This window comes from Sebastes fasciatus, chromosome 1 (genome assembly GCF_043250625.1).
Source record: "Sebastes fasciatus isolate fSebFas1 chromosome 1, fSebFas1.pri, whole genome shotgun sequence".
NCBI classification, from domain to species: Eukaryota; Metazoa; Chordata; class Actinopteri; order Perciformes; family Sebastidae; genus Sebastes; species Sebastes fasciatus.
The window spans coordinates 6,442,422-6,459,598 of NC_133795.1; the positions used below are offsets into that span (position 1 = coordinate 6,442,422).

Here is a 17,177-nt window from a genome sequence, read left to right on the forward strand (position 1 = left end):
TTGTTGGTGCAACCAAAATGGTCAGAGCTATCAGTCATTTCTGTATTCCAGGAGGACCCCCTGACCACTTTAATGCACAGTTCACACTTCAGTGATTTAATACACTCCGCACCCTCGCATAGAGGTGTGAATGGACCTGAAGGACTCTGTTCTCCGCTGTCCTGTTTACGATTTACTACTATCTAGGGACAGCTGAGAAGCCTTCCGCGGCTTGATAGAGATTAATGGAGGCAGGAAATCATTAATCCCCCTCCTCCATTTTAGATCATGACATTGCTGAATGTCCCACACCAAGTGCCTAAGTGTTGAGAAGTACGGGGAAATCCAATCTTATTTTTCAATTATTTCGATTTGTAATGAAAAAGAAGAGATGAGTTGAAAAACTGCCGAAGGAGTCCGGCACATTTTTCCCAAAGTATGATGTATACTTACAGGCACTTGTAAAATAAATTAATGACCACAAGGAAGAGATAATTTACTCTGGAGCAGACTGCTTGAGTTTACATTTTTCTACTTCTTTTTTGTCAGTGGTGGACAAAGTTTGTTTATTTGGAGAGAAAAAAAGCCTTTCACACTAGTTTCTCCCTTCACCTCCTTCAAATCTATGCAAAGTCCCCCCAGATAAAAACATCAGTAGTATGTCTTGACCTCATCCTCTACCTCCTGGGTGAAATAAGTCAGGCATGATGCTGTAAAATCAATAGCTTTTAACATCACTATATTTCAAGCTCAGGTACTGGTCCAATATCAGCTTGACGGAGCGCATCTCCTCTCTGCTGTCAACATGGCTGGGGAGAAAAAAAGAAGTTTGATTTTCCTTCTCCCTGTAAAAAAAGAAAGAAAAGAAGATGTGTAAATTATTAATGGCTTGTATTACACATGCAGGCCAGAACTCTCAAGGGAGTGAAGTTTTTCCTCCCGATACAGAACTGACATCGGCCTAACAACAGTTTGCTTTCTTCTCATCTGCTGCAGCTTGCGGGGCTCCGTTCAGCAGAGCTAGGCAGGACTGCCCAGAGGCCGAGGCTGCTGATGGATGGCTCATATCTACACTGTCAGGTTATAGGCAACAGAACTATACTGCAAGTAGCTTGCACAGTGCTTCTGTTGCACAGATTCATAACAAACAGGTCAACACTGAAGGTCACGAGGAGTTTTTAATGGCAAAGAGGTTTCAGAAACAGACGAAAGAGTGTAGATCAGGTCAACACTTGCAACCACTTCTGTCTTTTCAAACCATGTGTTGTGTTAATATAAAGCTATTTAAAGTACAGTGTGTAGGATCTGGTGGCATCTAGCGGTTTGGTTGCAGATTGCAACCAACCGAGCTCTGCTCACTCCTCTCTTTCCAAGACTGCGTTAATGTGAGCCGCCGAGTGCAAAACCGTGGTAACGCCGTTCACCTCGCTCAGAGGCCATCCTTACCATAATAACACTACTTTTTCAAAGTTTTGCGCTCTGTGGCTCACGTTACCAGTTTCACAAGCGTGATGGAGAACTACGGTGGCCTTCAGGTAACGTAAAAACATGAAAGGCTCTCTCTAGAGCCAGTGGTTGGTTTGAAAAATGGCAGTGCAACATGACGTACTCCGTGAAGAGGACCCGCTCCCTATTCATATATGAAGGGCTCATTCTAAGTTAACAAAAACACAACAATTCTTAGTTCTAAGTGATTGTACACTAATGAAAACATAGTTATGAATTTTATATTCCATTTCTGCGAATAGAGCCCTCGAAATGCTACACAACAACAGGGCGACAGTTTTTTTGTAAATATTGATGAGCATGTTTCAAATACCCATTTGGTGTTCCACAGGGCTACTTACTTGGTCTACTCCTTTTTTCATTATACATGCTTCCGCTTGACAATGCAATGTATGTTTTCAACTATGCAGACGACACTCAACTGTATATATTGCTAGCGCCCGATGACTCCAATAGTTTAAATTGTTTAACAGGCTACCTGAAAAAGTTTGGATGTGCACAACTATTTGAAATTGAGTGCAAAACTGTAATTGTGGTTTTTGGTAGAGATTTTTCGATACACTTTTTTCCTTCCCGATACCGATTCCAAAACCTAATCTTGCGTATCAGCCAATACCGAGTACCAATCTGACGACAGTGCATTAAAAACCCATCGCCATTTCACTGGTTTGCTAGCTCTCGCTAACGTTACACTATCCGCTAGCACCTGCCCGATCGGTACAGCGCATGTGCAATCCTCAACAGAGATGAGAAGGAAGCAAGATGGCTACTTCCATCATCGATTTCGGAAACCGCAATAATTTTTTCTGGAGCTGATGATGGAAGTAGCTAACGAGTGAGCCATCTCGCTTCTTTCTCATGCACATGCACCATACCAATCGGGCAAGATGTATAAATAGGGTATCGAGTGACACGTCTTGTTGTTGCTGCTGTGTAGCGTAAATGAGCTGATAAATGATATAACGTGATATCGGATCGGTGCATAGACTCGTGTACTCGCCAGGCATACTAAAACTTAAATCTCTGGCTTAGCTATCTGTCTCTCCCTTTATACTCAAAGCTGCTGCCTATTTGTTTAACTGTTTTTTTTCCATACAATTTGATGTGAAGCACTTTGAGTTGCATTGCATGTATATGTGAAAGGCGCTATAAAAATAAAATGTATGATTATTATATTATGAAGAGGCCAGAATGCAGCAATTTAATGTGCAAATGGTGCTCTAAAACTATAAATATGCTGCGACTGAGAGGAACAACCATGCCCACATACCGAGACATACATTAACCTCGTTAAGTGTAATTTATGGCGTGTAGTGTTTGGTCACAGGAAAACCTCTCAGGAAGTAATAAATTGAAATACAGCAAGAAGTGCTCAGAGCAGGGAGAGCAGGACGCACCAATTATGGTTGAACATTGTACAAAAATATTTTGCTCTTCATGTCTGCCTCTAACTGCCACTACAAAAACATTAAGGCCCAAAGGCTGTGCTGTTTAAATTATGTTGAATGATTTCCGTGCAGCTCTCATAAATTCACATACAGTCGTTTGGGGCTGGAAAGTGCAAGGTTGCAAAATTTAACAGATTGTAACTTCTTCAGGTTTGTTTTGCGGTTTGTTTATGGAGCTCATCTTCAATTGAAATGTCATTCCAGTAGCCAAAAATAGCTTTATCTCACCAACTTAACTGTCATGTCACAGTGACACTGTCCTGGACATGATGGATGGAATTCAGGTGAAATAGTCACGAAATTTAATGTATTCATTCGTGTACATAGACAAAAACAATTTTGTGATGGTCAGCACAAAATCAATTTGTATGTAATCCACATAATTGTGAACCGGGAAGTATAAAGAGAGGTGTACGCCACGTAGAGAGGAGGTCAGGGTGGATGGGTGGGTCAAAAAACGCTGGACTTTTGTGCAGGACACTGGTGTTTGTGTCCCCTGTGAAACCAGAAGTCAAAGTTGATTTATTTGTCACGTAACTTTCGTAATTAAGTTACAGCGCTTCCGGAGTTATTTTAGCCCAAACCACCATCTTTTCCTAAACTTAACTAAGTTGTTTCGTTGCCTAAACCTAACTAAGTTGATCTATTCCCAAACCTAACTAACTAGATTTATTTTGAAAAGATTGGAGCAGAAATTGACACGTACGTCACGCGTCGTTGGACATTCGTAGAAAAACGCACAAAAAATACGTTGTTGAAAGTCGTGCTGAGCGTAACAGAGAAAAGGGAAATTTCTATGTACACGAATCAAATAGATTAAATTTTGTGACTATTTCACAAACTGCCGTGAGACTGTGTTGGAATAGGGAACGGGAATGTGTCGTCACCGACAGCAAGTCGGACATTTTTGGAGGATAAAGGGTAAGAGTGCCATCCGCTGGCTGTTTACTGCAAGTGTCAAAAGAACTGCGGAACTAACACCGAACACTAAACAGTGAGAGCTGAATTGTAGTATACATAGTATACAGTCAGACACAAAGGTAGGCTGACATTATGGCTTTCATTTTGCAAGATACAGGTAGATTAATTATGCAGCATTAAGTGACGTTTTGTTCAGTTAACATAACATTAGCTAGCTTATATTTGTCTGGATGATTGTGTAGTTGGTATTTGGCTTGTAGATCTGAAGGTCATATACCTACCCGTTTATAAACTGGACATCGGCCTCCAAACATTTACATATTTTGAACTGCTGACAGGTGTTCACTAACGCCAAAACACATCAGTGATTGTAATGGGTGGAAAGCTGTCATGGTCCTCCTAATTCGTTAGGATCGATATCATAAACTAACTTCCATTGTGTAATATATCACACCTTTGCCTCTGTCAGCTTCTCTTTATAGAGACATTTGTCTTTTGTATGTACTTTATACATTCTGATGATGAACGATTGACAGATGACAGATGAATAGACCGGTGACAGATAATGACAGTCTAACGTAGCACTGTATGCTCTCCAAAAATGGCGATGCACCCCAGAATCCTCTGCGTTTCCCATTCCCTACACGTTGTTGAAAGTCATGTCACGAAAAAAAAGGGACATCCTTTATCCTCTATGTACACGAATCAAATAGATTGAATTTCGTGACTATTTCATGAACTGCCCTGAGACTGTGTCGGAATTGTAAAAGAAAAGTGTCTCTGACAGTATTCATGCTGGGTCTCTAGGGTTCACGAGGGTAATACCACCGGCACAAAATAAGCTTATTTGAATGCAAATGCTGAATATGTCAAAAAAGACCTCTATTTCTTGTCACTGAAACGGTGTCCTGCTGCAACATATGATGAGAGTCTTGCTTCACTGGTTCCATATAGTTTTTTTCCCTCAGGACTTCTTTTATGCCGGTCCGGATCCTACTGGAACAGAATCCAAGAGCTCCCAGTTCAGCTCCGGCGCTTATTTGTGAGGGCCTGCCATCATCACTTAGCAATGGAAATAATTAGCCTATCGCTCTCAAAAAAAGTCTTGCTCAGATGGCCAATCTCACAGATTGCTTTCCCTCTCTCCAAACTTGACACAGCACTCGAGCACTGGTTATTCATGTTCCCTCTAATGAGGCTGCCACATAACACATGCAGTATACAGACATAAATCGCTCACACACACCGTCCTCTCTGCATCATCATCAACCAGCATCAACTGTCTTATCTCTGTATTTGGTTTGAAGTCCACATAAACAATCAGAAGATGGGAAGGAGAAAAATGAGTGTACATTAGAAGGCCTCTGGTGTGGGACCTAATGGTGAACCCAGCATGCTCAGGAGGGAAGCTATAAAGCTTGAGGTGGCCACACAGCTGACAGCAGCACTCTTCAAAGGTTCTGCACTTTTTATAGCCCAGTTAATACAACAGGGAACAAGAGGAAAGGGAGAGAAAAAGGGCGGGATCATGGCGGTCTTGATTCTTGTGGATCCTGTGGGCTCTGCCCTGCAAAACGTGGCCTCACACACACACACACACACACACACACACACACACACACACACACACACACACACACACACACACACACACACACACATACACATTTTGACAACGTAAACTGGGCTCACTCTCTCTATATCAAAGGCCCCACCATGCGGGGATTAACTTTTGTTCTTGGCAGCATGAAAAAAGAGAAAACTTTATGATGTTTATTTCCCTCTGGTTTTATCTGACTCCGGTTTTTGTTGTAGGGGGAAGTGTGCTCGTTGTGTGTGACGTCTGTTTACAGCGCTGGGAGTTGCTACTGTATGTTTGGCTTCTTTGGTTTCTTTGTGAGGTTGACAGATTGTTTGTCTATGTTGAGTTGTTTCTTCAACTCGTTTAATTGAAAACGCAGTCGTTTGCTACTGCCAAACGGACTGAAGGCAGAACAAATGAAAGAGGAGGAAAAGAGGAAAACATGCCCGCTTGGTCTGTTGTGCTGTTCTGGTCGGCTTTTAATATCTTATGTGGCATCTAGAGGGCTTATTGGTTGGTTTTCAGAGATAGGGGGGGAAAGACCTGGGTCATTCATGTTGCTATGCTACCGCAAAAAGTGATGCACACATAAAGAATGCTGCATCCATGTTGCTGCTGGGAGCATCTTCAGCAGCAGATCAACACAGAGGACTTCTAACAGAACGCTGACCTCTAGTGGAGGATGCAACACACAGCAGCCATGAGGCAAAAATATTCAATATTCAATAAATTCTCATATTTACTTAGAGTCCACAGCATGAGAACAAATCTATAAACAAATAAATATTTTAATTTATTACACTATCTCAAAGACATTGTGTCAGAAATACAAGCAAACAGGGTGATCGCTTTCAGAACATTGTGCCTTATAGAAGTGTGATCCAAAATATACAGAACAATCACTGCAAAAGAATTAAAAGCTAATGTGGCAAAGTCATACCTAAAGATACATGAAATCTGCTGCTGTAACAATAAACTATGTAGGTTGTATAAAAGAAAGCTAATGAATTACATGGATTTTACTTGTTTGCATCGTAGCTCTGCTTTTTTGTGACTCCTTTCCTCAACACTGTAGCCAACACTGTTAAACGTGAACATGGAAGAACTGACTTTGCATTTATAATGTCGACATTCAAGTGGCAATCCTGAAGACTTTCATTTAAATAAATGTCTGTAAAGTCACTATCTGTGGCTAAATGAGGTAACACAATGGCGATTGAGCCGATGGCCCACTGATGAAAGTATTGCAATTAGGGCTGTCAAAGTTAAAGCGATAATAACACGTTAACGCAAATTTGTTTTAGCCCGGCCGCTATTCTTTCTTTCAGAGGTTCTTGCGGGCTGAGTTTTCAAGCTAGAGTGAAGATACTAGTATCATAGGAAACTAGAAAAACCATGTCATACTAGCTTGTAGCGAAGATCGCTAAATAATGCTCCAAACTTACGCTAAATTTTGGCGAGGAAAATCTGGTATGGCCATTTTCAAAGGGGTCCCTTGAACTCTGACCTCAAGATATGTGAATGTAAATGGGTTCTGTGGGTACCCACGAGTCTCCCCTTTACAGACATGCCCACTTTATGATAATCACATGCAGTTTGGGGCAAGTCATAGTCAAGTCAGCACACTGACACACTGACAGCTGTTGTTGCCCGTTGGGCTGCAGTTTGCCATGTTATGATTTGAGCATATTTTTCATGCTAAATGCAGTACCTGTGAGGGTTTCTGGACAATATTTGTCATTGTTTTGTGTTGTTAATTGATTTCCAATAATAAATATATACATACATTTGCATAAAGCAACATATTTGCCCACTCCCATGTTGATAAGAGTATTAAATACTTGACAAATCTCCCTTTAAGGTACATTTTGAACAGATAAAAAATGTGTGAATTAATCGCTAATAATCACAGTTAAATATTTGAATCGATTGACAGCCCTAATTGCAATATTTTTATATTTGCAGTATTATGATCTGGGTGTGCGTGGTGACATTCCCAGAAAAAATGCTGTTGTATAAACACAAAAAATGGATCTATGCACACAAGCTCATATACTTAGAAATATCATTTTCTATTCTATTTCTATGTTCATGTATCAACAGAAAGACTCCAGACTGCTGAACTTTGAGCATAACTTCATTGTTTTCACTCAAATAGAAATTGTAAATCAACCTGGACTGAGATTTAAAGGATTGCCACTTTAATACCAGCTGAGCAAGAAAAACAAACAGATATGTGAAAAAGACTCCTGTAGTGTGGGAACAGGTCGGATCAGCACTGAGTTAGATTTGGTTATGTATTTAGCCCTAGACTGTGCATTTATTTGCACAATACTTTGGTGTTTGAAAACCTTTACTTCAGTTTGTCACCACTGTTAGCTAACTAGCTAACCTGCAGGCTGCTTTAGTGAACCAGTATAAAGCTTATTAGCTTCTTATGGACGTGAAAAATGTGTTGTTTTATTCTCTCTAGCTAACAAACTAGTGCTAGAAAACAGATTAGATGTATCATCAGTGACATCTGTTAGCAGTGAAAAATAACACAGAAACTAAATGTCTATTAAATACTTTTAAGATGAGTTTGGAAGCTCAAACTTTTCTATTGTTACAAAAGTGATGGACCTCCAATATTGCCGCCCGAGGGTGTGCTATGCCAACTGAAAGCATCTGACTACCACTTTGCTGCAACGCGTTCTCATCCCAACTCGTCACATACTGCCACTTTGTCACGCCCTTTTGGCGTCACTTTAGGTTTTGGCATCAAAACCTTATAGTTAGGACGTTGTGCTTAAAACTACTACGTTTGATAAGTGAAAATTAAACTATACGTTGTGGACACGGGACACGAACAGCGGTCTTCTGCGTGAAAGCCTTGTGTTTGTTGGGCCCATCCGCTCTGTGTGCGTCTTTTCGCTCTTTTAAACACTTTCTCTGAGCATTAACTGACCTTTCAGCATACTGTAATTCAAGTGTTCTGAGAGAAAACTAGACTTCTGCACCTCCTCATAGCTCTGCTTTCAGGCTTTAAAAAAAAAACTAGCCCGTGACGGGAGACTTTGGCCAATCACAGGTCATTTCAGAGCGAGAGCGTTCCTATTGGCTGTGCTCTGGCTGGTGGGCGGTGCTTGGTATTTCTTCAGCAGATCTCAACATGGCTGCCGGGTCACAAACTTTCTCATTTTATAACTAAACAGTACACTACAAGATGATTCTGAAAACATTTGAGGTGACAAATAGGCATTACAGTAACAGAATATTGATTCATATTTGATCAGCGCTGCCTAGTTTGACCGTTCAATTGGATTTCGCGAGTGATTGACAGCTGCCCAGAGACGGCAAGGCTCCAGCTCGGCTCTGATTGGTTGTTTTCTTCCGGTCTGTGAAATCTTGCAGATGCCGTTAGAAGCACCGGAAGACATAGAGGCACATGATTTTTTCAGATTAGCTGTCTAATGTACTACTGTCAGGATATAGTCACCGTTTTATAAAAATAAAACATATCATATAATCATAGTTGCTCCATTTCCACCCATTGCAGCTTTAATGGAAAGCCCGGTGCGTCTCATACAGGCGCTAAAGGGTGCCTTGTGTGGCTGTAGCTGGGGCGACTGTAGCTCACTGGGTAGAGTGGTCGTGACAAAGCGTGAGTATTTGACGTCCTGGGAATGAGAACGGGCTGTTCATGCACACGAGCAGTAGACAGCATCTCTGTTTCAGATGCTGTTGTTGACCTGGCCGAGGTTTCTTTGTGCTCTTGCTGTTAGCACCAATACCAGTTTAGAGTGGAGGGAGGAGGAGGAGGAGGATCAGGAAGAGATTGAGCCCGAGTCTTCAACGTCTGTGGAGTTGCATTCGTCAGCAGACTCTGTGAGGGCCGGGTAGGGCCTCGGCTGGTCCAGGTTGACGTAGGTGACGTTCAGGCTGATGTAGTGTTCTCCCTCCAGGCCCGACAGGATGGTGGAGACGTCGGACACCAACGTGGCAAAACTGGGCCTCAACTCTGGATCAGGGTCCCAGCACTGGAGCATTATGCTATACCTGGAACAAACATGGACAGAGTCTGAGTCTGAGCAAGGAGGGTATGCCCAACTCAGTCTACTAGTATTGGCTAGCATTAAAGGTATAATATGCAGAATAAGCCCTCTCAATCATCACTTATGCCCCACTAGAAGTGTGTGGTGGTGCCTGTATCTGCAGAGACCCTGCAGCCCTCTGCCTGTATGTTCTCTTTTCTTATTATTTTGCTGTGTTCGGGACGCTTCTGGGCTTCAGCAAACAGTCTCTGGGCCGCACGTGGGGGTGTTAACCCCAGCCAACAACACACGCGCAGGGTGTGCAGCCCGTTCAGGTCGTCAAATAGGCTACCGCTGCTTTGTCACGCCCATCGACATCTGATACCGAGGCACAAGCGTTATACATCCATGGGCACAAGGCCCCCTTTAGTTCTGTCAGATACAAAGCGGCCGTATTTGACGGATGTGAACGGGTTGTGTGTTTTTATGTGCATGTGCTCATCTGTGTTTTTGATGTGTATGAAGGCTACTTTGATCTTAAAGACCAGGCAACCAGGAAGTTGGTCCCGGCCAAGAAATAGTCTGGCACATAAACTCCCCGTAAAATAACAAATTGTTGATTTTACACTACATTTGTATGGATTAAACAAATGACATATAACATACTAACTAGTGAGCCGTAGAGGATCTGGAGGGCAGATTTCGTTACCTTTAGGCAGAGCAAGGCTAGCTCTATCCCCCTGTTCACAGTCTTTATGCTAAAATAATCCAGCCGACTGTTGGCTGTAGCTTCGTATTTACTGTACTGACATTGTACGAGAGCGGTATCAAGCCCCCTCATTTGCATAAGATGTAAAAAGAAATATGTAAAGAAAGGTATAAAGAAAAAAGAAAAAATAGATTTGGGGAAATAAATAAGTAAGGGGTGAAATGCGAAGGGAAAATCGTGCATAAATAAATAAACATATTTAAAAATAAATAGAAAATAAATGCAAAAATAAAAACATAATTAAAATAAATAATATAAAAAATAAATAAAATTAAACAGATGAGTAAATGAATAAGGAAAGTAATTTGAAGGATAGATAAATAAAGAAGCAAATTAAAGCAGAAATATCAATTTATGTCAAATTTTTATCAAAGGCCACATTTATTTTTAATATTATTTTTGCTGCATTTAATGACATATTTATTTCTTTATCGAGTCATTCATTCATTTATTGTTGATTTTAGTAGGTTCTGTACTCCATAGTATGAGTCCCTAGGTGATACTTTCCCATGAGCCCTTCTGTGAGGACAAGACGTATGAATAGTTGATTTATTCTCCATCAATCTTTAAATTGGTGGACAAAAGCTTACAGTCAACGGGATTTATCATTAAAACAGCAAAAACATGTTGGCTTTTATTTGTCAAGTCACACCAGTGTGTGTGTGTGTGTGTGTGTGTGTGTGTGTGTGTGTGTGTGTGTGTGTGTGTGTGTGTGGTTTTGTGAAAGACGTTTTTTGAGGTGATTTGTAGACATAAACATTAACTCAGAAACTGCGTTGCTTAACTGTGCTGGAATACCAAGTAGTGGACAATTTATGGGTTTCGCACTACTGAGTGACCGTTCGAACATCTTGCTATTACTACTTGGACTTTGTGCTTCCGTCTTGTAGTTGTAAATCTGTGTTAGTGTTATTGTAGTATTAGTATTCATACAAAAGCAGTTTAACAACGGATGTGTGCAAACTAAGAAACAGCAACTGATTTACCATTATTCTTTATACTAATTCAACAAAGTGAGCAACATAATGCTATTACTGCTACTACTACTTACAAAGGGTTAGGGCAGAACTGCGGCTGGGGAAGCCTCCGGCCCTTCAGTAAGTAATGTGTTATGTCGTAAGGGTCCACCTCTGGGTAGGGGCTCGCTCCTCTGGTCAGCATCTCCCACATCAGCACACCAAAGGACCACTGCATCAGGAGAGGCAAAGGTTACGGCAAATATGAACTCCCAATCTGTATTGTGTGTTGCACACAAAGAAAAGTTTTTAAATGCTGTATACAATTTTAAAGGTGCTAAATGGAGCAATTCGTGAAATGTGAAGAAAAACTCTACAGCCTTGAACACAGAGGAGGAGGTAGGCCAGTGTTGAGTTGAAACTATTATGATGGAAGAGGAATACATTTGTGAAACACTGTTTCCTATTATTGTACTGTATGCAATTGAATAGTATGGTGCTGTAAAGCAATACAGAAGATTTAGTGCATAACTCAACCAAGTGGCATCAATGCAAAATGCTATGTAGAGCAGTGTTTACCAAACCTTTTGGCTTGTGACCCCTTAAAGGGATAGATCAGGTGCCTACAATAGATGACAGTCTGCATGCCCTCAGTCGGAGAAGCAAACAGGAGTTACCTCATAGAACCAAAGCAATGTACTGCTGTGGACGGGGCCGGCAGAAAATCATATTTGCGCCAACTAAAATCAGCTATATTATATATATATGCTATATTTAAAATATTTTCACCGCTTTACCTTGCTCTCAGAAAGCCTTTTCTGAACAGGAACTGCAGCCATTGTATCCATCTTTGCTCTCGCCACCAGACTCCATCGAAAAAAACTTTAATTTTACCTAACAGAACACGGGGGCTGCTGTCTACCGCTGCCTCGACCGGTTACTTTGTTTGTGTTTTTGTGCGACTTTGGTGAATCTGAATTAATTAAAGTCACATAATAACACAAACAAACTAACTGATCTGAGCAGCGGTAGACCAGCAACTCCCATGTTCTGCAAGGTAAAATTACAGTTTTTTTAATGGAGTCTGGTTGCTTTGGCGAGAGCAGAGATAACGGCTTCAGTTCCCCGTCGGAAACATAGACTGTATAACTGTCTCACAGAGAGGTAAACTGGCAAAAAATGTCTAAATATAGCGTACACTTAAACAGATTTTTTTAAACGGGCCTTTCTTTTAGGTGGTTAAAATACATTTTGCTGCCGGCGCCGTCCACAGCAATACATTGCTTTACCTCCGTGCGGTAATCTGTTTCTCCAAACTAAGGGCATGCCAACCGTCATCTACTGTAGGTAATACACTGACTATGGATAAGAACCTCAGACAACTCCCCTTCAAAACAGCCAAACTATCACTTTAAACCAAAGCCATGTCTGGATGTGACTCCTCATCATTACTGATAAACTGTTTGTGACCATTTCAACCATTGACCCTTTGTAATTTAATCATTTTAAAGGCCTAAAGTGGTCAAATGATCTAGTAGTTGACAAGAAAAAAAAATCAAAGATTAGAAAATAAAGATTTACATAAATTTCTGTAGCATAAAATGTTTGTTTTTCTTCTTTCCTATGCTGTCAATCATTTTGTGACCCCTCCAATTTACATTGCAACCCCATAGGGGAACATAGTTACTGTACTCCCCTGTCAGATAATACTATTTTTTCACAGTCTACCTACAAGACAAACACATCATGCATTAAATATTCATTTCCACCCTTACATATTGACAAGTGTCCCTCAAAACTCTGACAACTACTGCAGAGATCTTGATTATACTTATAGGTAGATCGTCATTTCCTCACCACATCGGACTTAGAGGTGAATTTCTGTGTCTGCAGACTCTCGATGGCCATCCACTTGACAGGCAGCTTGGCCTTCCTGTGATCCTGAACACTATAATACTCCTTATCAAAAACATCTCTGGCCATGCCAAAGTCTGCCACCTTGACTGTATACGACTCGTCCAGCCTGAAGAAAGAAAAACTGAGATTAAAGTTTTGTTGTTGTTGATATTTGTCACATGAAACACTAAATCAAAAAGAAATTCTAATCTGATTTCTCTGCACATCACGGTGACTCACATGCAGTTGCGTGCTGCGAGATCTCTGTGCACAAACTTCTTCTGAGCCAAATACTCCATCCCCTTGGTAACCTGCAGCCCGAAGCCAATCAGATCCTTTACGGTGGGGTTCTGAACACATGACAAAAAACACTGATTTAAAAGAGTTGGAAATGTACATAAGTTGCTAGTTAGTAAACAGATGGCTGCACATAAATCAGATGATTCATTCATTTGCACTGTTTTAATGTAGGCGTCACACCCTCTTCTCGCAGCGGATGAAGTGCCGCAGGTCCCCGTGCTTCATGTACGGAAGCACCACAAGAGGGAGTCCTTCCTGCGGCAGGAGGATGCCCAGCAGAGACAGCACATTACTGTGGTGGAAACCCTTCATTATGATGCCTTCCTTTAGAAACTGCTCCACCTCCTCCACATCTGTTATTCCTGATGACACAGACACACACAAACACACACACTTACATAAACATTATGGACTCAAACCTAAAGGAAGAACTGGAATCACATTTTTGAGAACTTTTAAAGGCAGACTCTCTGGTGCTTTCCTAAATCATTGGTTCTCAACTTTTTTTCCTTAAGGAACACCTTTTCTATCATTGAGTAAACTGACGACCCCTGACTATGTGACATAATTTATGGATATTTCATATTATATTCAATGCATAACAATAACAACTGATAAACTGTACAAATTACCCAAATAGTGAACGCAGTAACTGCAGGAAGTTTGTGCAATGTGAGTGATTTGGATGAATTTAGATCCGATTATTTCCTGTGAATATTGCATCAGAGATGAGTTTTCCTGTTATTTTTAGGAACTTTTAATACAATTATTGTCTTTATTATGTTTTTTTTTTTTTTTTAAATGTTAACAATTATAGGCTTCTGTTTTGACAAATTCAGTGCTTTCTCTGGCCATTTTTCTTTTAGCTCTTTGGTTGTTTTAGCTGCGTACTTTTCTAATGCAGTACGAGGCTGTTCAGCAGAGTGACGGCTCTGTGAATATAACTTGTGTTTATTTCTTCACCTTAAAGTGGGTTTATGCTCGTCGTAGTGAACCTGGCGCTCGGTGCGCACACCAGAAAATTACGTCATCACGGCTTTCGCGTTGTGCGCAAATGCTCCGCAAGTTGTCGCGACACTTGGTCCAGCACCTCTGAATTTTTGTAACTACGCACCCGCTGTGCTTTTCATTTCAACGTGGATGCCTTCGAGGGAAGACCGGAAGAGCAGGTTTGCCTGTACATATATCTCTACAACTGTTCATTGAGAGACCACAGGGACAGTCAGATGACATTAAATACTTGGAAAGAAATAGGGAACACACGGGGGAAAGAAAAGGCTTTTTGGCTGTTTCTACACCACCTGGCATTTCGGAGCATATAGTAACGAACAACGCACTGAGCATAAACGCTTCTGTGCATGCTTGTAGCGCACGCACCATCTACGGAGACCCGCACCACGGTGCGAGTATAAAAACAAAGCTTTATCCTGGGAGATTTTTTTATCTTGTTTTATAAGTTTATATCTTAAATAATAATCCAAAAGAACAATTCAATTTAGTTTTTAAATTTAGATTTAAGCCAACTACATACTATATCTAAAAAAAAAGTCTTAAAATCAAGAAGGCCTCACGAAGGCCCCGTTAAGCTTTGGCAACCCCTAGTGGGGGTCGGGACCCTCAGGTTGGAAACCAGTGTCCTAAAGCGTAGCTATATAGATATAGATATATAGATATTACTCACTATTCAAAGACTTGACAGCACAGTGGATTTCTCTGTTGTTGAGGTCTGTGAAGTAGCCATGATAGACTGTGCCAAAATGACCTACAGGGGGGAAAGAAAGACAGAATGACACATGACTACTGTTGTTCCTTCCAAACAGGACATACAAGGCTCCATAACAAGTGTTTAGTTTCAGATCGAGGCAGCAGGGGCTCCTTACCCTTCCCTATGATCCGGTGGTGCTGCACAATAAGCATCTCAGCGGGAATAAGAACATCCTTCACCTCCTCCAGCAGCTCCGGTCTGAAACTGGAGATGGAGATCTTCTCTGGACGCATGAGGGGGGTGAGTGTCGGATCTATGCCGCCTGCAGCGTAGCTCAGGCTGGGGAACACCACCGTCCCCACCAGCGGGGTCGGAGGACTCAGGGATGTTACTGGTAAAAGTCCAGACAGAGGGGTTTGTTAATGAGAGTTATATGTCAGAAGCAAACCAGCTATACATTATTAAAGTGCAGTCACCTCTCCTGTAGTCCCCAACGGGCGACAGCTCCATATTATTTGTACCAGAGCGGCTAACGCTGTGGGCCAAACGGGTCTCCACCATGGAAGCTGAAAAACATTTCACAACACTTTTTAATCATCAACCCCCAGAGGAAGAAACACATGTACATCCTATGCCACACCGGGGGATGTTCTAGTTGATGTGTAATTCATTTCAAATTCCCACCCACAGCCGGCAACACTTGTACAAACAGGTCTGACCAAGGTCCACACAACAGAGAGGAAGCCTACCTTTCTTCTTCTTCCTCAAGTGTTTCATGACAACGAAGGCCAGCACCGCCCCGGCCACCAGAGCTGCCAGGATGCCCAGAACAACGCCCACCATGTAGTGGTTGCTGACCCTCACCACCGTGCCAACGTTGTGCACCTGCCCATTGATGGAGATCTAAAGAACAGAGTTCATCAAACACAGTGAATACCATTATTATAAAGGGAATCAGTGTAAAATGCTGTACCTTTAAGTTTTACTAACTTTGAATGATAGCATACGCTAACTGTCAGCATGCAGACCAAATTTATGATAGTTTTGAATTTTCAATTAGATTTTATTTCATTTTAGTTTATTTTTAGTTAGTTTTCAGAGTGTGTTTGCTTGTTTTAGTTTAATTTCAGTTTTTCAGAAAGGTTTAGTTTTAGATTTTATTAGGGCTGTCAATCAATTAAAATATTTAATTGTCATTAATCACACATTTTTTATCTGTTCAATATGTACCTTAAAGGAAGATTTGTCAAGTATTTAATACTCTTATCAACATGGGAGTGGGCAAATATGCTGGCTTTATGAAAATGGATGTATATATACTTATTATGGGGCATGTCTGTAAAGGGGAGACTCGTGGGTACCCATAGAACCCATTTTCATTCACATATCTTGAGGTCAGAGGTCAAGGGACCCCTTTGAAAATGGCCATGCCAGTCTTTCCTCGCCAACATTTTGGCAACTTTGGAGTGTTATCTAGCCTCCTTTGCGACAAGCTAGTATGACATGTTTTTTTAGTTTCATACAATATTAGTATCTTCACTCAAGCTTTATAACTGAGCCGGCTAAAACCAAAAGTTGCGTAAATGCATTATAGAAATTGGTGGCGCTAAAACGAATTTGCGTTAACACGTTATTATTGCGTTAACTATGACAGCCCTAGTTTTTATTCATTTAGCTTTAGTTTGTTTTTATTAGGGCCAGGTATAATGTCTCAGACATATGTAGCTTTATACATACAAAATACATGGTTGGAGAACTGTGAAGGAATGGCCATAATGTTTAATTTCTGCGCTAATTTAGTGGAGAAACTGCAGCACAGCGCCATGTCCTGAAATGTCAAGTCTGTTCAATTGTTCTGTGGTTCAATGTCACGAGAGTTGACGGACATCCATGAAGTCTCCATTTTTCGGTAGCGATATATTAGAGCTGAAAAAACTAAACTGAAATATATTATAAAAATGTTTTATTCTTTTTTCCTTATTTGCCTATCCCATCTGATGCTTGAGAGTGTTCTTGCACAATGTACAAGAATGGTTGGTGATCACTGGACAGGCGTGACCTGGGGCTCTGTGTTTTCATGCTGGATCCAGGTAAATCAATCA

At 41.1% G+C, this 17,177-nt stretch overlaps 1 protein-coding gene across 1 annotated transcript in view; it reads right to left on the reverse strand.

The window, feature by feature from the left end:
• Positions 1 to 6,206: 6,206 nt before the first annotated feature.
• Positions 6,207 to 17,177, reverse strand: part of LOC141777997 (macrophage-stimulating protein receptor-like) — a 32,170-nt gene continuing 21,199 nt past the window's right edge. The window contains exons 13-21 of the mRNA XM_074652413.1: positions 15,825 to 15,978; positions 15,552 to 15,641; positions 15,251 to 15,466; positions 15,052 to 15,132; positions 13,551 to 13,732; positions 13,311 to 13,420; positions 13,032 to 13,197; positions 11,270 to 11,406; positions 6,207 to 9,474 (exon numbers count right to left, since the gene is read on the reverse strand). Coding sequence (XP_074508514.1) covers positions 9,243 to 9,474; positions 11,270 to 11,406; positions 13,032 to 13,197; positions 13,311 to 13,420; positions 13,551 to 13,732; positions 15,052 to 15,132; positions 15,251 to 15,466; positions 15,552 to 15,641; positions 15,825 to 15,978 — 1,368 coding nt within the window. The 3' untranslated portion in view covers positions 6,207 to 9,242. The remainder of the gene's footprint in view (positions 9,475 to 11,269; positions 11,407 to 13,031; positions 13,198 to 13,310; positions 13,421 to 13,550; positions 13,733 to 15,051; positions 15,133 to 15,250; positions 15,467 to 15,551; positions 15,642 to 15,824; positions 15,979 to 17,177) is intronic.